At 39.4% G+C, this 23157-nt stretch overlaps 1 protein-coding gene and 1 long non-coding RNA gene across 5 annotated transcripts in view; one reads left to right on the plus strand and one right to left on the minus strand.

Moving 5' to 3' along the window:
- TLL1 (tolloid like 1) overlaps positions 1-17247 on the minus strand; it is a 238333-nt gene extending 221086 nt beyond the window's left edge. For all 3 annotated transcript variants that reach the window (XM_021101281.1, XM_021101283.1, XM_021101282.1), the window contains exon 1: positions 15070-17247. In XM_021101281.1, the coding sequence (XP_020956940.1) occupies positions 15070-15238 (169 nt within the window). In that variant the 5' untranslated portion in view covers positions 15239-17247. The remainder of the gene's footprint in view (positions 1-15069) is intronic.
- LOC110262093 lies at positions 15224-21725 on the plus strand. Of its 2 annotated transcripts, none has more exons than XR_002346638.1 (3): positions 15224-15309; positions 16083-18132; positions 21539-21725. It is a non-coding gene; the product is annotated as an uncharacterized LOC110262093 (long non-coding RNA). The 2 variants fall into 2 exon arrangements; XR_002346639.1 differs by lacking the exon at positions 15224-15309 and having other exon boundaries at positions 16021-16159; positions 16270-18132.

Genomic DNA, 23157 nt, shown 5'->3' on the forward strand with positions numbered 1-23157 from the left:
GAAGGTAGAATAATGGAAATCGGAGTTCCCGTCGTGGTGCAGTGGTTAACGAATCCGACTAGGAACCATGAGGTTGCGGGTTCCATCCCTGCCCTTGCTCAGTGGGTTAACAATCCGGCGTTGCTGTGAGCTGTGGTGTAGGTTGCAGACGCGGCTCAGATCCCGTGTTGCTGTGGCTCTGGCGTAGGCTGGTGGCTACAGCTCTGATTAGACCCCTAGCCTGGGAACCTCCATGTGCCACGGGAGCAGCCCAAGAAATGGCAAAAAGACAAAAAAAAAAAAAAAAAAAAAAAAAAGAATAATGGAAATCACCCAATCAGGACAGCAGACAGAAAAACAAATGCAAAAATATTAAAGCAATATAAGAGATCTATGGGATAATATAAAGCAGGCCAAACTATGCATAAGAGGGATTCCAGAAGGAGAAAGAAAAGAAAGGGGGATGGAAAACATATTTGAAGAAATTATGGCTGAAAACTTCCCAAATCTAAAGGAAACAGATATCAAGATACAGGAAGCACAGAGGGCCCCAAACAAGTTGAACCCAAACAGACGCAAATAAAGACATATTATAATAAAAATGGCAAAAGTTAGAGACAAAGAGAGGATTCTAAAGGCAGCAAGAGAAAAACAAAGAGTTAATTAAAAGGGAACCCCCATAAGGCTATAAGCTGATTTCTCGACAGAAATATTACAGGCCAGAAGGGAGTGGCAAAATATATTCAATGTTCTAAAAGGGACAAACGGTCAGCCTAGAATACTCTACCCAACAAGAATATTATTTAAAATAGAAGGAGAAATAAAGAATGTATCCAACAAATAAAAACTAAAAGATTATAGCAATACTCAACTCACTGTAAAAGAAATACTGAAAGGGCCCCTCTAAATAAAAAAGAAGTTAAGAAGATATTGGATGGAGGAAATCACAATTGGAAAGCAATCACTTACATAAGCCAGTATACAAATATAAAAGGAAAAAAAAAAACCTATTGTAAAAATGATGATAAACACAAGGAAGAGCAAAAGGACAAACAAGAGGATGTTAAAAAAAAAAAAGGACTTCAAAATCATAAAATATGGGGAAGGAAAGTAGGAAAATATAGATTTTTTGGGGGGGAGGGGCGGATTTGTTTGAGCCTGTATGACTATCAGACTAAAGCAAGCAGATATAGGAAAGGGTTATCATACTTGAAGAACAGGGCAACTGCAAATCAAATCCAAATCATACATTCACAAAAACTAAAAAGAAGAGTACATAAGCATAAAACAAAAGGAAATCAACCAACCAAAAAAAGAAAGGAAGAAAGGAGAAACATAGAATCAACTGGAAAACATGGTTTAAAATGGCAACAAATACATGTTCATCAATAATTACCTTAAATGTCAATGGACTGAATGCTCCAATCAAAAGACAGAGTGGCAGACTGGATTTAAAAAAAGAAAAAAGCCTACAATATGCTGCCTACAATAGACTCACCTTAGGGTAAAGGACACATATAAATTGAAAGTGAGGGGATGGAAAAAGATATTTCATGAGAATGGAAGAGACAGGAGTTACAATACTCATATCAGACAAAATAGACTTTAAAACAAAGACCATGAAGAAAGACAAAGAAGGACACTAGTTAATGATAAAAGGATCCATTCAAGAAGAGGATTTTACACTTGTCAGTATACAAGCCCCTAATATAGGAGCACCTAAATATATACAACAAATACTAAGAGACATAAAAGGAGAAATTGATGGCACTACAATAATAGCAGGAGACTTTAACACCCCATTCATGTCAATGGACAGATCTTCTAGACAGAAAACCAATAAGGCAACAGAGATCTGAAATGACACAATAGAAAAGTTAGACCTAATTGACATTTTCAGGACATTACATCCAAAAAAAATCAGAATATACATTCTTTTCAAGTGCACATGGAATATTCTCAAGGATTGACCACAAAATGGGGCAGAAAACTAGCCTCAACAGATTTAAGAGCATAGATATTATTTCAAGTATCTTCTTGGACCACAATGGCATGGAACTAGAAATCAACCACAGGAAAAGAAATGAGAAAAAACTGACTACATGGAGACTAAACAACATGCTACTAAAAAACCAATGGGTCAACAAGGAAATCAAAGGGAATTTAAAAAAATTCCTTGAGACAAATGATAATGAAAACACAAGCAATCAAAATCTACAGGATGTCACAAAAGCAGTGCTCAGAGGGAAGTTCATAGCAATAAGGCCTTCCTTAGAAAAGAAGAAAATCCTCAAATCAACAACTTAACCTACCAACTAAAAGAATTAAAAGAACAAACAAAGCCTAAGTTCAGCAGAAGGAAGGAAATCATAAAGGCAAGAGAGGAAATCAATAGTACAGAGATTCAAAAAACAATAGAAAAAAAAAATCAATAAAACCAAGAGCTGGTTCTGTAAAAGGGTAAACCAAATTGACAAACCTCTAGCCAGACTCTCCCAGAAGAGGAGACAAAGAACTCAAATAAAAAAAATAAGAAATGAAAGAGAAGAAATCTCAACAGATACTGCAGAAATACAAAGAACCATAAGAGAATACTATGAACAATTATATGCCAACAAATCTGACAATGTAGAAGAAATGGACAACTTTCTAGAGACATACAGCCTGCCAAAACTGAATCAAGAAAAAAACTGTTCAATGAACAGACCAATCACTAGAAATTAAATTGAATATGTAATAAAAGCACTCCCTACAAACAAAAGTCCAGGACCAGATGGCTTCACAGGCAAATTCTACCAAACACACAAAGGAGAACTTGTACTCATCCCTCTTAAAATTTTTCAAAATATTGAAGAAGAAATAATCCCAAAGATATTCTATGAAGCCACCACCATCACCCTAATATCAAAACCAAAAACTCTACAAAAAAAGAAAATCACAGGCCAATATCTTTGATGAATATAGATGCAAAAATTCTCAACAAAATTTTAGCCAATCAAATCCAACAACATATAAAAAAGATCACACACCACAACCAAGTGGAATTCATCTCAAGTTCACAAGGATGGTTCAATATACGCAGATCAATCAACATCATATGCCACATTAACAAAAGAAAGGTCAAAAACCACATTATCATCTCAATAGATACAGAAAAATCACTTGACAAAATCCAACATCCATTGATGATAAAAGCTCTTACCAAAGTGGGTATAGAGGGAACATATCTTAATATAATAAAAGTCATTTATAACAAACCCACAGCCAGTGTAACAGTCAATGGAGAGAAGCTGAAAGCCTTCCCACTAAAATATGGAATAAAACAAGGAGGCCCGCTCTCACCACTTTTACTCAACATAGTATTGGAAATCCTAGCCACAGCAACAAGACAAACAAAAGAAATAAAAGGTATCCAAATTCTAAGAAAAGATGTAAAATTCTCACTCTATGCAGATGACATGATGCTGTGTATAGAAAACCCTATGGACTCCACACAAAACTACTGAAATTGATCACAAATGAATTCAGCAAAGTAGCAGCATACAAGATTAACATTCAGAAATCAGTTGCATTCCTATATACTAACAAAGAAATATTAGAAAAGTATATCAAAGTACAATACCTTTTAAAATCATACCCCCAAAAATTAAATACTAGGAATAAACCTAAGGATGTGAAAGACCTGTATGCTGAGAATTATAAAACATTCATCAAGGAAATTAAAGAGGATTCAAAGAAATGGAAAGGTATTCCATGCTCCTGGATTGGAGGAATTAAAATTGTTAAAACGGCCATGCTACCCAAAGCAATCTACAGATTTAATGCAATCCCTATCAAATTACCCATGACATTTTTCACAAAATTAGAACAAACAATCAAGAAATTTATATAGAACCATAAAAGACTCAGAATTGCCAAAGCAATCCTGAGGAACAAAAACCAAGCAGGAAGCATAACTCTCCCAGACTTCAGGCAATATTACAAAGCCACAGTCATCAAGACAATGTGGTACTGGTACCAAAACAGACATACAGACCAATAGAACAGAATAGAGAACCCAGAAATATACCCAGACACCCATGGGCAGTTAATCTTGGAAAAAGAAGGAAAGAATATAAAATGGGAAAAATACAGTACCTCTTTAACAAGTGGTGCTTGGAAAACTAGATAGCTGCACATAAATCAGTGAAACTAGAACACACCCTCACACCATGCATAAAAATAAACTCAAGTGGCTTAAAAACTGAAACATAATACAAGACACCATAAAACTCCTAGAAGGGAACATAGACAAAACATTCTCTGACATCAACCATACAAATGTTTTCTTAGGTCAGTCTCCCAAAGCAACAGAAATAAAAACAAAAATAAACCAATGGGACCTAATCAAACTTGCAAGCTTTTGTACAGCAAAGCAAACCATAAAAAAAGAAAAAAAGACAACCTATGGAATGGGAGAAAATAGTTGCAAATGATGCAATGGACAAGGGTTTAATCTCCAAAATATACAAACAACTCATACAACTTATCAGAAAAAAAAAAAAGAAAGAAAGAAAAAACAACCCATTTTAAGATAGGGCAGAAGAACTAAATAGACATTTCTCCAAAGGAGACATAGAGATGTCCATCAGGCACTTGAAAATATGCTCAACATCACTAATTATTAGAGAAATGCAAATCAAATCTACAATGAGGTACCACCTTACACTGGTCAGAAATGCTGTCATTAATAAGTCTACAAATAACAAATGCTGGAGAAGCTGCGGAGAAAAGGGAACCCTCCTACACCACTGTGAATGTAAATTGGTACAACCACCATGGAAAACAGCATGGAGGTACCTCAGAAAGCTAAATATAGAACTTCCATATGATAGAGCAAGCCCACTCCTAGGCATATACCCAGACAAAACTTTCATTCAAAAAGGTACATGCACCCCTATGACCCCTGAAGCACTATTCACAGTAGCCAAGACATGGAAATAACCTCAATGTCCATCAACAGATGAATGGATTAAGAAGATCTGGTGCATCTACACAAAGGAATACTACTCAGCTATAAATAGGAACAAAATAATGCCATTTGTAGCAATGTTGATAGAACTAGAGACTGTCGTACTGAGTGAAGTCAGAAAGAGGAATACAAATACCATGTGATATCACTTATATCTGGAATCTAACACAGGGTGCAAATGAACCTATCTACAGAAAAGAAACTCATGGACATGGAGAACAGACTTGTTGCCAAGGGCCAGGGGGAGGGAGTGGGATGGACTGGGAGTTTGGGGTTGGTAGATGCCAACTATTGCATTTGGAGTGGAAAAGCAATGGGATCCTGCTCTATAACACAAGGAAGTATATTTAATTACTTGTGATGGAACATGATAGAAGATAATGTAAGGTAAAGAATGTATATATAGGTATAATTGTGTCACTTTGCTATACAGCAGAAATTGGCAGAACATTGTAAATCAAGTATTAAAAAAATTAAAAGATGAACGAGAAGAATCACTGCCACACATGGAATCCAGAATTCTGGATTTAAATTCTAATTCTATCACTGTGTGACCTAACACAAGTTATCTTGAAGCCCTAAGCTACAGGGGCCACTTAATACAGAAATAAGGTATATTATAGAATACTTTTTTATGCAGCATGCATTTTTTTGTGTATGAAGTTCTATAATACTCTCATGTACACTAAAAATCTGTTCTTATTGTTAACATTTAAATCCTGGGACACACTAGAGGTGTAGTCTATAATTAGTATCTTCTTTCTGTATTTAACTCTTGGTCTCTTATTCCCCCAGCAAACTGCTCACAAATCTCTTTCCCCATAGAAACACGTAACACAAGGCCCTGATTTTTAGGTTGTTACTTCCTTTATCCTTTCCAGTGGTAAATCCTAATGTTTCTTCCCCTGGCCACACTCCATGAGGTCCCAATATATGCTTCTTCTCCTCTGACTAAAAAATAAATATGAAAGGAAAACTTTCCCTTGTTCTTAGGTTCAGAAAAGGAGACAGAAAAGGGATGCCTTTTTTACCAGTTTCATTCTTACTCATTTGTTAGAGAAAAAGTACAAGCAGAAAATCTTCCTCCTAGAAAACACGGTAATTTGCTAAAGGTAATATGTTTTCCTCAAATAAATATATTAAATATTACACATAGTATATATTTTGAATATGTCAGACTTCCTCCTCTTAGGAAATCAGACTGGAGTTCCAAGAAGTTGAGTTAAGCCCTCAAAGCTTCCAGTTTTTTGATCTGATGGCTTTTAGAAAAGTTGGGATTGAAAAGATAAATTTAAGTACTTTACCACAGCATATTTGTTTTCTCAAAGACATTCACACATCATTTACATACATAATGTACACTGTAAACCACTTTCCTGAACAGCCTGAATTTGAAAAGATGTTCTTCTCACTCTTTATGGCTCATAAGCAGGAATTCAGGGAATACTCAGAGAACAATCTAAAGTGTGAAACAATTTAATGGGTACCACACAAAATGCCAGACCCTGTGCCAAAAATAAGACACTAATGACTGAATTCTACTCAAATCCAATTCAACCTTTGCCTTAATCAACAGAAAGGCTGTTGTCACGGAGTCCCCATTGTGGCCCAGCAGTAAGGAACATGACTAGTATCCATGAGGATGTGGGTTCCATCCCTGGCCTCGCTAAGTGGATTAAAACGATCCAGTGTTGCTGCAAGCTGCAGTGTAGGTTGCAGATGAGGCTTGTATCTGGCATTGCTGTGGCTTGGTGCAGGCTGGCAGCTGTAGCTCTGATTCACCTCCAGCCTGGGAATCTCCATATGCCTTGGGTGGGGCCCTGAAAAAAAAAAAAAAAAAAAAAGAGCAAAACAAAGAAAGGCTGTTGTCACAATCTATATACTTAGGGCAACATGTAGCAATTTTTTCCCCTACACTACTTTGTGCTTAAATTCTATTAGAATTAGTCATATACATCTTTATTTGTCTTATACATATTTGGGGCATTTCATTTGTAACTCTACACTTAGAAAACACTCTCTTGAAGGGGAGTAGAGTCTGCCCTATATTCCATTGCAATTGAAAGTATTGGCCTTACTCAGACAGGACTGTATACGGCTCATAAAATGCAAGAATGTTGAAGGAAAGATATACTCTTACTAAAGAAAATCGCATTGGATGGATTTCCACAATACAAATAATCACTTCAATTGCCAGTCTTCATACATTTGTATTGACTGGACAGCAAGAAAAAGGGACCCAAAATAAGAAAGCCACCTAGATACAGAACCTGGATTGGAATTCTCACTGTTTATCAACTGTGACGACAGCCCAGCAAGTGAACCCTTCTGAGTCTCAGTTTCCTCATATGTCCAAAAGGGGTAATGATAACATTAATTGATAGGGACATGGTAAAGACAGGAGACATTTACAATGATTAATATAAAAATACGAGCTGGGTTACGTTGACATGAGTCATGAAGGTGATTCCTTGATAGGTGAGGCATATGGGGTTCCAAGAATTAATTCTCTAGAAAGTTCTCCACTCGGCTCTTTTCCAGTTATGTACGATGCTCTTTATGGGGTATCTTAAGGTTTAACTTTCACGCACTGAGGGATACTGAATAACACAGTCATCAGAACACAAAATACAAAACCATAAACTTCAACTACTAGGCATTTGGGTCAGAAATATTAGGGCAGAAGGACAGAGATCTAAGCTTTCAGGACAGTCAATCCACTGATCTGATGTTAAGGTAGTTCCAGCACCGCACAACGGCCAGGATTATCTTAATAAAAGCTCCAAATTCACTTGGCCAAAGAAAAGACTCAGAACACACTGATATCAGCCACCAGGGCTGTTTGAGGTGCCCCATGGCGCACAGTCTATGTGGTGACAGTTTAACATAAATGAGAAATGTAGGTAATACAGAAACTCTTCCACCTCCTCGTTCCCCATCACACAAATTTAGTGTCATCAGTAGGAATACCATCAACACAGAAGATACCAAATGCTGATAGTAAATATATGGTTTATGTCTCCACCTCCACAATAACTCCTCGATTTGTAAAATGGTGCAGTGTGTTAGAAATTGCTGAAATGTCTTATTTTTAAACACTGAATAAATGAATGCTTTAGTACTAAAACTCAAAATTGAATTTTGTTTTGGGAGAAGCAGAATATTTGGAGCCACTTCTGACCCACTTATGATTTCAATTTTTCAAAACTACTATCATTTGAGGGAGTTTTTGTTTGTTTGTTTTATTTTTAAATATGGTAAATGGCAAATATTTTCCTTTAACTATAAATGTTAAGTTGCAGGAGAAGAGCTGATTAAGACAAACACCTCGCTAGTTTACTTTCTGAGTTTCAATTAACACTTAATTTACAATACTTCTTAATACAAAGAGATAGTTGAACATTTTAGAACAGCTTGACAGGATTAGCACACATTTTGTAAGAAGCTGACAAAACGAGCATTCCATTAGCCAGCCCACAATGTCTGAAAAGTTAATAGCCAATATCCCATCTTCAGAGCTGACAATGGCAAGAACTAAATAAATAAGCAAGGAGTCACCCCCTTTGGTTTTCTGGGAAAGAACACATGGTATGTAATTCATTCCACAGCTTTGAGGCTATAAATTAAAAAAAAAAAAAAATGCTTCTCCTCAAGTATTATTCTCCAACAGAAAACTAAAGGAAATAAACCACTAAAGCCATATTGCTAGATCATTCTATTGAATCTAGGGTTGGGGAGAGGACTCCACTTATTAATCTAAGGAAGGTAACTCTACAGTTAATTCCAGATCTTAGGATATGAAAGAACTGCGAGAGTCCTCAAAATTTCCTTAGTAGAGGGAATCTCACATCCCCAGGAATCTTGCCAGGCACCCAAGCCCTGGCCTAGCCCTGGTCTAGCTGTGGGATCAAGATCCTGAGAGGGGGCAGTCCCTACAGTTTGAGGGACACAGCCACCTTCTCCCACCTCTCCAGACATCAGATGGTCCCAGCAGGATGTGCAAGGTCGCATTTTATTTTATTTATTTATTTTTTATTTTTTGCTTTTTAGGGCGCAACTTGCGGCATACGGAGGTTCCCCAACTAGGGGTCCAATCAGAGCTATGGCTGCCGGCCTACACTACAGCCACAGCAATGTGGGATCCGAGCCGCGTCTGTGACCTACACCACAGCTCATGGCAACGCCAGGTCCTTAACACCCCCCCCCCCCGCAGCAAGGCCAGGGATTGAACTCACAACCTCATGGTTTCTAGTAGGATTCATTTCCACTGCACCACAATGGGAACTCCAAGGTCGCATTTTAAATGGATTATTTGCTCCTATCTTCTCCAAGCATTCTTAGAAAAGCTTAGGAAAAGTCCTAGTTTTAAATATTTTAAGCAGATGGTGGTAATGGATCTATTAGAAACAATAGATAATATTCTAAAAAGAAAAAAAAATAGTGCTAGCAAATCACTAACATTTGATACTATCTACTCGAGATCTAGAAACATTTAAGGTTAAACTCTGTTTCACTGATTGAGAGACCTAAAGATTTATTAATGTAACTAACATTCTTAAGGTTTACAAAGAAGGTGATGGTAACTCCAGGCAAGTGAGTCTAAATTTTAAATCAGGGAAAGTTGCTAAGACATAAAAATCTAGGATTCATACATAAACAGGAGGGGAAGAAAATATGATTTCTATAAAAGAAACTATATACAGTATATATAGACTTTCACTGAAAAATAAGCCATCACCAGGGCAAGAGGAACAGTTGTGTAATTATACATTAACTTTCTCAGAAGCTTTCACTAGGCTTTTACATGTTTAACTATTCCACTGTGGGCTAAGGAAGCCTAAACAGAGAAAGGAGGGTTCAAAGGCAGCCTACTTGAATGGAAACCATAAAGGGTCCATGAATTATTACATGAACAACCTCAGGGAAGGATGCCAGTTAAATTTTCAACTTGCAAAGGAAACTACCCTCTTCGGAGACAAAAAGTGGAAGATCTCAGGAGATTGAGAAAACTAGCAAACAAAAAGGAGCTTGAGAGCTGGCTTAGTCTGAGGGGATATATTTAACAAAAAAAGACATATCTTCTTCCTACTGAGTATTAATAACTTCCATTTGTGGACCAAGAAAAAATTGATGTGAGCCCTTAGGAAAAGGGTCACATAGTACTTCTTTAAGGTACTATTGGCAAAAGATTAACAGAATTCAACATATAGAATTCCTATCCATCCCTTTTGCAAAAAAATACATTTTGGCCACTCTTGAGTTGGCACCAGAGGCAGGAGGAGAAAAAAAAATCAAGATCTGAGGAACAAAAATTAAACCCAAAGAGGCTGGTTAAGAGAAGTAGCGCTATGAGATGCATTTTTTTTCTTTTCTTTTCTTTTTTTTTTAAGTTTTTTACAGCTGCACCCTCAGCATATGGAGGTTCCCAGGCTAGGGGTCTAATTGGAGCTACAGCTGCTGGCCTACGCCACAGCCACAGCAACATGGAATCCCAGCGGCATCTGCAACCTACACCACAGTTGAGGGCAACACCAGATCCTTAACCCACGGAGCAAGGCCAGGGATTGAACCCGCAACCTTGTGGTTCCTAGTCAGATTTGTTTCCGCTGTGTCATGATGGGAACTCCTGAAATGCATTTTTAACATGAGTGTTTGGCAACCTAAAGAGGTGCCAAGGAAGAAATATATGTTTGGATATTTGATATTATGATGAAACAAAGTAGACATGGAGTTGAACATCAAATTCTAAAATGCCATACCTAGGAAGCTAGAAAGTACAACACTGAGAACCAAAAAAAAAAAAAAAAAAAAAAAAAAAAAGGATAAGATCTTACTAAGAGATTATAAATTTATGAAAATTCCCCAAGAATGAGTATATTAAGACCCTGGTTATAAAGAGAAGCAGAAAGAAGAATCTTTTGGAGGCCAAAACCTATTTTTATAGAAACACACTTGCATATGCCACTTTAAAAGCAATTTTAACCTTGCAAATCACTGACCTTTAATCATGTTTGGATTTCTCCCAAGAAAAGAAGTCATTTACTCAGAAGATTAAGGGTAGAAAGTCTTTTTTCAGAGTGTTCACACTTGCTTAAGAGAATAAAGATGCTCTCTGGACAAACATTTTGCCTCATTAGTCTTATCAGCCTCTAATCATCATTCAACATTCTAATTTCTTCAGTGTCTCTTTTTAGATATATTTCAATTGCCTGGGCTTTCCTGATATCCCCTTAAATAGAAAAATAGAGAAAGGGAGAGAGGATGAGGGATAGAACACAGAGTTGGTTTATCAGGTCTCTCTGCTTTTCCAGGTAATCTCCAGATCAATCTGAGAGATTAATTTACACATTGAATTTTCCCAGCCTCTTCACAGATATTCACAGATACTCAGATTAACACCTATTGGGACAGTACAACAGGAAACAGGACACCTTGGGATCTGTTCTGGAATGGCTTCCTACAGCATCAGCTTCTTAATATCCCTCAGGACCCTTCCGAACTAGAGATGGTAAGAGAAATCGGATTGCAAATTCAGATGACTGTGTACTATGCTGACATCTTAATGTGCAAGACAGACATTCCTTTGAATTATCTGACTCTTTGTGTCTGTCTGTTTACATAGAGAGATGAATTACCTATTTTCTGTCCTAATGGATTTGGCTATACAAATACATCTGAGGCTGTGCTGCACTGACTTACCTACTTTCACTTATAAATGAAAATATCTTTCTAAATCAAAGTTGAATTAAAGAAACACAAGTCTTCCCTTTGTCCTGCAGTTTCATGAACTTGAAATCAGATCTGAAAAGTATATAGATTATATTGTTTCACAAATATATTAAGGATGGCACAATTTTAACAAGTTATAATGAAGAATATTCTCCTTGGGTAACATTTAATCTCAGAAGTTAGTGGATGAGGGATGGAGATCAATATTGATAGTCTACAGGTATTGAGAAGGTCTTGAGAATTTCTGGAATGGCTTTCTATAGCATCAGCTTCCTAATATCCCTAATTAATATAGTAATTGAGAACTTACTAGATACCCAACAGTGGTAATCCATCCCTGTGATAAACATTAAAACTCTGTTATGATCTCTTTCCTCAAGGACTTTATATTCTATGTTTAGAAAAGATGAAATTATGTCCTTAGTCATTTGATTCAAATCAGATAATTAAAGTAACTGTGTTTCTACTAATCTAGAGTCCAGATAAACCTGGACAAATTTCTATTGCTTACATTTCAAGGAAGGTTTCCAAAAAGTCATCTAAGAATACAGTGCAATTATTAAACATACAAGCAGACTTTGCAGCCAGGAGACTTGGAATTGAGTTCTGGGTAATCTTAGCAAATGTGTTTGACCTCGCAGAACATCTGTTATATTATCTGTGTAATGGTAGTATTCACAAATTCCACCATATTGGGCCATTGTGTTGAGCTGAAATAATGTACTCACAAGTGCTTTGAAACCAAAAAGCTATATTAGTCATTATGACATCAAGCCACTGTATAGTTTCAGGAACCTTAGGACCCTTGTTAGAGAAATTCAAAAAGGGCACTTTATTCAGTGGGCCATGCTCTTCATTCTGCTGTTGGGAAAGAGCAGATCAAAGGTTCCCCAGAGTCTAGAGAGCAACCCCTCTTGATTTTTCCAGACTCTCTTTCACATGTCTTCATCTTTCTTATTTAAGAGAGCTTTTTGGAAGCATTTGGGATTTCAATGTACTGTTTTATTTTTTCCCTGTTATTACAAACTTTGTCTTATACAGTGCCAAAAGGAAGCACTAAGATTTTGCTACTCTTTAGCCAAGATGGTAAATTAGACTTTCATTTCATTAAGTTCAAACAGCAGGGTTGACCATTTAAAAAGTGATCTCAGATTTGGGGCCTACTTCTCAGTCCTTCACTTAGGCCATTCTTATTTCTCTTTCACTACACATATGTACATGTTTACCTCTTGTATTCAAAGATGGGGAATAAATAAGTTTAGAGTAAAATCCATTCAAACTAATAGTAAAAGAAAAATAAAAGTAAATGCTTTTAAAGGTGTTTTTGTTTTTTTTTTCTTGCATAGATAGTCACATGCTGAGGAAAACAGGCATTTGCACTTGAGGTGTGTTTCAATACACATGGCACAACTAAATCTTAAAATTATAAACACTCTTAAATAAAAAAGAAAACATGTTCACAGAAACTTCTAGACAATTTCTAACAGTAAGAGAAATCTGAAACAACATAATTTCTGAAAATGTATTAGCTAACTTTTGACATCTCATATTCATATTCGAAGTTAATATTTTTAAAAACAAGCTTTTACTTTAATATGTATAGAAACTATATTTATTTTCCTGAGATCAGACATATATACCCCCTCATGTGTTCTCATTTTGGTAGCTGGTTGAATCTTTCACACAACAAAGCATCAGCATAGGTGTTTTCTTAGACAATCTTTAAAAATAACATTTCTAACTTACCAAAAACAAGAAAGCCCTCAATTTTCACCAAGTTGCAAACATTACTGAAAACAAATTTCTCAATAAAAAGTAGGTTTAGGGTATTATAAAGTACTGAGTTGGCCGTCCAGCCTCCAGTCATCCATCACAGTAGAAAGGTGTCTTGTCCTCTAAACCATCAAAGAAGGCCCAGGAAACTTCTGGTAGGATAGACTGAATGTTAAAGGTGATGAAGAAACATATAAGCAAAACTGAATTAAATCAGAATTCTAAGTACCAGCCTGACATGTTTCTGCTAAGCTACTTCAAGTTTTGAATAAGTATGTGCAGTAAGAGAGCACCAAGAAAGATCTGATACCGAGAACTCATATGCTCTTTGTCACAAAAAAATACCTTCCTTGTCAGAACAATGTGTCATCAAAGGTACAAGTTAACAAGGGAATTTCCAGCATTTCCCTTCATTTGCGTCCATCTCTTCTAACGTCAGGTGCAAGAGAGGTGGAAAGAAATTTACAGGAGTTCCCGACATGGCGCAGCAGAAACAATCTGACTAGAAAGCATGAGGTTGCCGGTTGCCATTAGATCCCTGGCCTCGTTCATTGGGTTAAGGATCAGTCGTTGCCCAGAGCTGTGGAGTAGGTCCCAGACGCGGCTGGGATCTGATGTTGCTGTGGCATCGGCTGGCAGCTGTAGCTCCGATTGGACCCCTAGCCTGGGAACCTCCATAAGCCGAGGATGTGGCCCTAAAAAGCAAACCAAACCAAAACAAAGAGGTTTACTTAGCTACAGAAGGGAAAAATCGAGTCACATGCAGACCACCTACGGATAATCCAAGAAGCACAGCTACTCTGGGGATTTTTGCCCTCCCTTCTTCTTGAGATGGGGCAGAACCTGCCTTCGGCTACAGACACTCACGTAATCGAGCCCAGCACCATCATGACCACTTTCCTCGCAAAGTGAATAGTGGATCCACCGACCCTGGGTCATTTTGGCCTCAACTCGGCAGAGCAGGGCCGGAGGCCAGGGCGTGTGGCTCCAATCTCATGGCGGGAGGAGGGTCGGGCGGGGCTTCCTGGCCCCACCGCAGGCACCCAGGTGCAGGCGCGGGAAGAAATAAGTTTGAATGGGACGGCAACTTGGAAGTGGTTTTAAGGCTTCTTGAAACGGGCAAAAGCACTTGAACCCATCCAGCGGAGAAGCTTTCGAGGGCGTCGCTATCTCCTAGTTGCCTGGGACGCACAGCGAACCCTGGCCGAGAGGGGGCGAAGGTGTCCCGACTTGCAGTCCGCCCGCCGGCGCGCGGGACCGCGAGCGCCGGGCACCAGGGAGGCGCCGCCCGAGACGCCCAGGGCCGCGGGCTCTGGGCTCAGAGCCCTGGCGGCGGCGTCCGCCGATCGTTGCGCCGCGCCAGGACGGGAAGCGGGGGAGGGGGTCGGAACTCCAGGAGGTCCCCAAACTGGGAGACGGAGCTTGGCATCCGGTCTCGCCAGCTCGTAACTGCGGCAGCAGAGGCGGCGCGGCGCGGCCCCGCGGGGTGGGGAGGAGGGTGGGAAGAGGCAGGTGAGACTAGGCGCCCTCGCAGCGCCAATCGCGCCCCTGCCGTCTCGCCCCGAGAGGGCACTCACCAGCTTTGCACGGGTCCTTGTAGTCCAGCGACTCCGTCTCGTCCTCTCCATTGCCACCGAAAGTGTAGTCATAGTCGAGGCCGGCGCAGACCCCCAGCTCAGCGCAGAGGACAGCCCCTGCGGCCACCAGCCACGCAAGCATCCCAGGGGAAAGCGTCTCCAGCCCCATCTTCCTCGCGAGGGAAGCAGGGCACGGGCGCCTGTCCCCGCGGGAGGCTCCTCGGCGCGGCCGGCGCTCAGGTGTCCGGGGACATGGGGCGCCGTCGGGCGGAGAGAGGGCAGGACGGCCTGTCTCCCGGCGCGGGCGAGGTGGCGGGCCGCGGGAGGGCGGGCGGGGGCAGGTAGGGAGCGGGTCCGGGCGGGCGAGCGGCCAGGCTGTCTCCCGGCGGCGGTCCTTCCCGTGGCTCAACTGTTTAGCTGCTCCAGGGTCAGGTTCCCGGGCTCAGGCCCGGCGCGTGCCCGGCACCCGGGACCCGGCGCTGCTCTGGGAGGACGAGCCCAGTCTGCACATCAACGCGTCTGAGCTGCAAGTGGGGACCGCGGACGCGGGTGGGGGGCAGACGTTCCTTCGCTGCCAGACCTTAAAAGCCGCAGAAGCAGCAAAGCAACTGACTGAGAGAAGAGCGAAAGTGGGAGGATTTGGGGATGCACTGTTTGCCTTTTCCCCCTAGGCTGTCTTTTTACCCTCTTACTAACTTGAAAAAAAAAAAAATTCTTCACAGCATCTAACCCAATCACTTGCATCCTGCTTACTTATTCATACAATCAGGGTCAGGATCCGGGCCACAGCCTCCTCTCCGCCTCCTTTCGGTAGCCCTACATGAGCAGACAGACACTAGCGCGCCGAGAATTCCATTTATAATTTACTAAAGATAAAAATGAATATATCGTGCAGTGCGTCCGCGAACAGCAGTTAATAGATGATGTACGCGCCAGCCGAAAGCGCCAGACCGGGGGTGGGCGAGGGATGGTGACAACTTGACTAAAACCTCCACTTCCCCCCAATACACAAGGAGCTTGCCTATCCCCTTTGCTGCCTTTGCCTCGGTGCAGCCGGGAGGGGTGGAAAGTGTCTGGGCCTCCAACTGAGGTAAGGAAACTGCTTTCAAAAGTCCCCCAACCACAAAGTTTTGCTGAGACGATCCTCAGAACTGCAGTGTTTTTATGTTTGTTTGTTTGTTTGTTTAATCCAAAATCCAGTTACAGATTGCAGCAGCAGCAGGAAACGCGAAGACCTCGCCAAGGGCTGAGCTGTGGCTCACGCGGGCTCAGGAAGGGAAGTTGGAAGGAACACTGGGGAAGCAAATTTTCTGTGACAGCTCTGGCGCCCATGCCCGGAGTTGCTCAGTATCCTTTGGCTTTAGTTGTTTTAGTTAGGAGGAGAGTGTGTAAAACCTGGCAGCAGGATTAGCGAGGTAAACCACATGTCAGCCTAGCAGACGCAGGACAAACATAGGCTGTGGGAAATTGAGGAGGAAAAAAAAAAAAAAAAATCAGAGGAAATCTCTGCAAAACCCCTGTTGTGAGCAATTCAGAGGTTTCCCCACATCTGCAAGTAGTTTCCAAAATAGGTGAGAGGACTTCTCCTCCCCCAAATTTCCAAATGACTGTTGATTAGGAGCCTTGCCTTTTCCAACTAAATCCTGAACTGTCATTTTAGCTGGGACTTGTAAAAAATCTTCTGCTGCCTTTACATTTTAATTTAACTTTTAAATGTCCCCTCTTTTCTGAGTTACCATCAACATACAGTCTAATCTAGAGGAAAATATGAAGGTAATCACAGGCGCACACATGCAGTGTTTGCGCACACACACACACATGTCCTTTGACAGGTAGACCTAGTCTTTGGTTAGGGGATTTGACCAGGTTTTATATTTGTCTAAAAAAAAAAAAAATTAGAGGCTAAATTTAAGGAAGTATCATTTATTTCCAACTTAATTACCCATCTTAATGATCAATTAATTCCAATTTAAATTAAGAGTAAAAGGATGGGAGTACTGGGTCTGATTCCATGTTCCTGTCAAAGCTGAAGCTTTCTTAGAAGCCACTAGAGATCTCAAACTTCTAACCCAGTTCATAGATCAGAGAGCAGATCTGAAAAGAACAAGTTCAATAAGCAGGTAGAAGGATTTGGTTTTGAAATGTCTTGCTGAGTCATTCTCAAATTCTTTTACCCACCAAAAAAAAAAAAAAAAAAAAGTTTGCATAATTAATACTGGTGTTCCTCTAGTGCAGGGCTCAACAAGAATGTATTTTGCTTAGCCTATTCGAAAGCCCAGGAAATGCAGCTTTCCCTTAGAGGATCCTTTTGAACTGCTGACAGTGTCCCCACTCCCTACTGCCAGACCTTTAAAATATCCCTTGTTAATCTAAATGAATGCAAACTCTCTTTTTATCATATACAAGTTTGCAAGAGTTTGGACCTGGCATTTGCCTAAACATCACTTATTTTGCAGTAATAAGTATGTTTCCTTCATTTGTCATGAAAAAAATCACCATATATGGACATCTGCCTCATGTTTCCCTTACAAATCCAGAGGTAGGATGACTGACATAGTAAAATCTCAGATCAAAAGATGGACATGTTTTTATAGCTAAAATACTTGCAGGGAATACTCACATCACAATATCCTAGGCCTCAACCACTGATTTATTTTTGAATATTATTTTAAAATATTTATTAAATATAGCTCTAATTTTATCATAATAAAAGATCCACCCTTAAGCTTTATTTCTATAGTTGCCATGATTGCATTCTAAAATAGATTTTGCCTTGTCCATTGAAAAATATAAATTTGCAAGGATTTTTAAGAAAATATAAAAAACAAAAATATGCATGTAAGAAAGGAGTTGAATGTCCTGTCAGAAGAATACAACCATAGACAGGTGCCCTGTGTCAGTCCAATCTCCTCGGGAAATAAAAGGAGATTGAGTCCTTGAGTTAGATGTGTTGAAGAAACCTTGGCTTCTAGCTGGCAACTGTCTCTGAGTACCATCACCACTTGCAGCAGAACTTCACTGCCCCCAGCAATCCTAGGGAGAAAGCAACCCAAGATAGCTGAGGTAAGAGATACCCTCTGGGCCAAATGGTATATCCTGTCTGCTGTCAGAATCATTAAAACAAACTTGCCTGTAAACGATGTCAATTAGAAATGTTTATCAGACATGGAGAACAGATTTGTCCTTGACAAGACGTGCACGTGGGGGGCTGAGGGGGTGTAAAGCTATTATGTATAGGGTGGATAAACAACAAAGACCTACTGTAGAACACAGGGAACTATATTCAATATCCTGTGATAATCTGTCATGGAAAATAATATGAAAATGTGTGTAACTGAATCGCTTTTCTGTATACAACAGAAATTAGCACAACACTGTAAATAAACTATACGTCAATAAAATTAAAACAAAACAACCCCCCCATTAGAAATGTCTATTTCCTAATCTAGTCAATTTACGATTAGCTAGTTGGGATTGTTTTTTGCTATGAAACCAAGTAATACATGAATATATTCCCCTCGTAGTCCTTGTAAAAAAAAAAAAAAAAAGATAACTCAGACATAAATGGACTAAAATGTATGTGAGTGTGTGTGTGTGTGTCTCTCTCTCTCTCCCTTGGTCTCACTCCTGGGAATGCTCTTAACCTACTAACTAAATAGTGTATATATATATATAGATTGGGTCCATGAAATTGTCTAATCTGTAGGTGAAAAACAGCAAATATTGACAACTTTATATGATTTCAACTTATTACGTCAAGGCTTTAAAAAATTCTACTTTGTATTAATGCTGTTCTTCTGAATTAACATATAAGCATCTTAGTCAAATATTTTTAGATGAAAGGATGAGTCTTTGGGCCTCAATGGTGTTTGACTCCTACATTTTCTTTTCTTTTTCTAAAACCTTATATTCTCTGGTTTTTTTTTAATACTGCGTTATTTCATATACACCACTGCAGGATGATTCCAACTCTTGATAATTAGAATGACACAACATTTGATCAAAATCTATCCCTTATTGCTGCTTCCAAAATAGCAAGTAGAAACAATGAAAAAGTGAACAGAAGACAATATTTGCTTCACAACAAAAGGATTACAGAACATGTTTGTTTGTTTAGAAAAAGACACACCTCCCCAAGAAATGAAGACAAAGAAAAGAGCCTTCCTTCTGAAGTGGATTCTGCTCTGAGCAGGGGCTCCATGACCTAAGTCTCTGGTCATTTCTTGGTACAGCTGATTGGCTGCACTGCCCTTATTACTAGCTTACCCTTGCTGTGGGGAACAGAGACACCCTTTGTTTTTATGATTTTTGGCTACTTCAGACCCTTTAACTCTCCCTTTCACCCCATTCTCATAGGACCCTCTATAGCATACATAAGCTTTATTTTACTTTCTTTCCTTTCTCAGCCCTGAGCAATTCTACATAGCACCTCTTAATTCTAATTCAGCGTCCCAAATGCTACGAAAGCTACTTAAGATTATTTTGGGTAGATAGTGATAAACTTAAAATATTTTTGAGTTACATATGTGTATATATGAGGAAAAAAATCTCAACGAATTTGCAATTGCAGTTCTTATGATGCTTAGATTAAAAAACAAGTTAATTGCTTCATGAAATTAAGTCAATAATATAAGCGACCCATGATGTTTGATTAACATTGATCTGATCCAGTTCCTATGTCTCTCAATCTGAATTCCAGCTCTCTGCTTAATAACTTGGTAACTTTGGACCCACATTTTAAACCTAATGTGCCTTTTGTTTCCTCATCCATAAAACAGGGATAGTATTATTATTCCATAATATTTCAGAGAGTTGTTATAAGGATTAAGTTAGTTAATACATGTGATGTGATGTACTTAAAATTCCCCCTATAGAGTGCACTTTTGGTATCTGTTTGCTATTACCATCTGAAATAAGTTGTAAAAAGTCAAATTATCTCCAGTTCTTATGCATACATTATTTGAAAAGGCCTTTTCCTCCTTCACTTTGACCTTGATAGTATAACTCTTAAGGTAGAGTAACACATTCAAAGTTATGATGGAGCAAAGTAGTGGACAGACTGGTTAAGAACATAGGCCTCACTAGCAGAAAACTCAAGAGTTCTAAGCTGACTTTGCCACTTAGAAGTGAAGGAACTGTTTGGTCTTGGGAAACTTCCTCCCCTAGTTCCATTCTCCTGTTCTTTTGAAACAAGAATGAAATACCTAACAGGGTTGAACAAAAAATTAAGATGATGCAGGTACTGTACTTCTTAGTAGGGGTAAGCACATTACAAATGGTGGTTGTTATTATCAATTGGCATTTTCATGGTGATCTATTGTGAAAAACCTGTACATCATGAGTTTTCCATTGTCAGACAAGAAATTCAGAACACCCACAAAACTGGTTACAAGTCAAAAAGAGCTAGGATAGCCTTATTTGAAAAATTCCACTAGTACAAAACCTATCAAACTGAAATAAAGATTTAGGTGGTGTTGCTGGTATCTCTTATAAATTCCCCAATCTATAGAGGTATATTTACTTCTGTGATTGGCATCTAGAATGTCTTTCATCTGGCCATCTTCTGTACCCTTAATTTAGCTAATATGGTTTTGTGTTCATATTTTTATATTATAAGCATAAGGTAGTTCTTCTCCCAATTTTTCTTATATAACTATCCTATCAAATAGAATTTGTACTTCATTTCATTCTACTTTTCTCATGAAGATTCAAAAATTGACATTGACATCTTCCATAAAACATACTACATACTTGCAATGCAATGAGAATAACTGAGTTTAAAAAATAAAATAATGAAGTAGTACTGGCCTCTACGAGAAAGAAATGCCTAAACTCCATAAAGCCCATTATCTATGTCAATTAATTGCAAACATTTTTCTGATCCAATGTTTCTTTCTTTCTTTTCTTTTCTTTTTTTTTTTTTCCTTTTTTGGCCTCCCCAAAGCACATGGAGTTCCCTGGCCAGGGATCAGAACAGAGCTACCACCCACAACAGATCCTTAACCCACCATCCTGGGCTGGGGATTGAATCCGTGTCCCAGAGCTGCAGAGATGCCTTGGATCCCATTGAGCCACAGAAGGAATCCCCCCCCCTTTTTGTGGATCATATGTGCTCTTTTTTTTTTTTTTTGCGACCACGCCTGTGGCATATGGAAGCTCCCAGGGTAGGGGTCGAATTGGAGCTACAGCTGCTGGCCTACACTACAGCCACTGCATGCAGGATTTGAACCACATCTGCAACCTACACCACAGCTCATGGCAACGCCGGATCCTTAAATCACTGAATGAGGCCAGGACTCCAACCTGAGTCCTCATGTATACTAGTTGGGTTCATAACCCATTGAGCCACAATGGGAACTCCTTGATGCTATGCTCTTTTGAAGACAGGAAATAAGAATTAGAAATAGTGAGTCATTTGTGAACATATTACTGTCATCCATAACCTCTGACCCTGTGCTGGCTCCTTCAGGGGCTGTTCCTTGGGTGTCCGCAGTCCTGCTAAATCATTGGACAAGTGTTGGGCAGTGGAAAACTGCATGTCTTGGAAACAACCCAAATGTCCATCGACAGATGATTGGATTCAGAAGATGTGGTATATATACACAATGGAATACTACTCAGCCATAAAAAAGAATGACATAATGCCATTTGCAGCAACATGGATGGAACTAGAGAATCTCATCCTGAGTGAAATGAGCCAGAAAGACAAAGACAAATACCATATGATATCACTTATAACTGGAATCTAATATCCAGCACAAATGAACATCTCCTCAGAAAAGAAAATCATGGACTTGGAGAAGAGACTTGTGGCTGCCTGATGGGAGGGGGAGGGAGGGGGAGGGATCGGGAGTTTGGGCTTATCAGACACAACTTAGAATAGATTTACAAGGAGATCCTGCTGAATAGCATTGAGAACTTTGTCTAGATACTCATGTTGCAACAGAAGAGAGGGTGGGGGAAAAACTGCAATTGTAATGTATACATGTAAGGATAACCTGACCCCCTTGCTGTACAGTGGGAAAATAAAAAAAATTATTAAAAATAAATAAATAAAATAAAATAAAATAAAATTTAGTGTAGGCGTTTCCGTTGTGGTTCAGCAGGTTTAAGAACCCAACATAGTGCCCCTGAGGATGCAGGTTTGATCCATGGCCTCATCCAGTGGATTAAGGATCTGGTGTCACCAGGGGCTGTGGCATAGGTCACAGATGTGGCTTGGATCTGGCATTGCTGTGGCTGTGGCTAGACCAGCAGCTGCAGCTCTGTTGGACCCCTAGCCCACAAACTTTCATATGATGCAGGTGTGGCTGGAAAAAAAGACCAAAAAAAACAAAAAATTAAATTAAATTAAAAAAAAAAAAGTGAAAGAAAACTGCATGTCTGACCACTTTCTAGCCCCAGTGAGAGCCCATTCTGGTGACGCTGTCCTTTGCATTGTTCCTTTCTTACACCCCATATTATATTCTAGACAGAAGTGCCTACTCTGCCTGCATCCAAGTCATTGTTCTCATTGAGGCCACGTCTTTTCCATGTATGCAATCCACAAAATAAATATTTTGCCTGTACATACGTACTAGTAAAAAACAATTTTTTAACCTAACAAAAATAGAATTGAGTCTATTTTAGCAATCTAAGTAATATTCTAATAGGCCGGCACTGGAGACATTTAACATTAGAATAAAGTGAAAGTTAATTTTAAAAATCTATACATTTTGGGAGTTCCCATCATGGCTCAGCAGAAACGAATTGGACTAGGAACCATGAGGTTGCAGGTTGGATCCCTGGCCTCGCTCGGTGGGTTAAGGATCCAGCATTACACTGAGCTGTGGTGTAGGTCACAGATGCAGCTCAGATCTGGCATCGCTGTGGCTCTGTCATAGGCCGGTGGCTACAGCTCTAATTAAACCCCTAGCCTGGGAACCTCCATATGCTGAGGGAGTGGCCCTAGAAAAAGGCAAAAAGACAAAAAGACAAAAAAAAAAAACAAAACAAAAAAAAAAACAAACCTATGCATTTAATACAAAAATAGAATTTAGGATTTGAAAATGTCTTTGAATCCTTGCTCAACTTGTTAAATGCCTTTGG

The sequence above is a fragment of the Sus scrofa genome, chromosome 8, assembly GCF_000003025.6.
Source record: "Sus scrofa isolate TJ Tabasco breed Duroc chromosome 8, Sscrofa11.1, whole genome shotgun sequence".
Classification (NCBI taxonomy): domain Eukaryota; kingdom Metazoa; phylum Chordata; class Mammalia; order Artiodactyla; family Suidae; genus Sus; species Sus scrofa.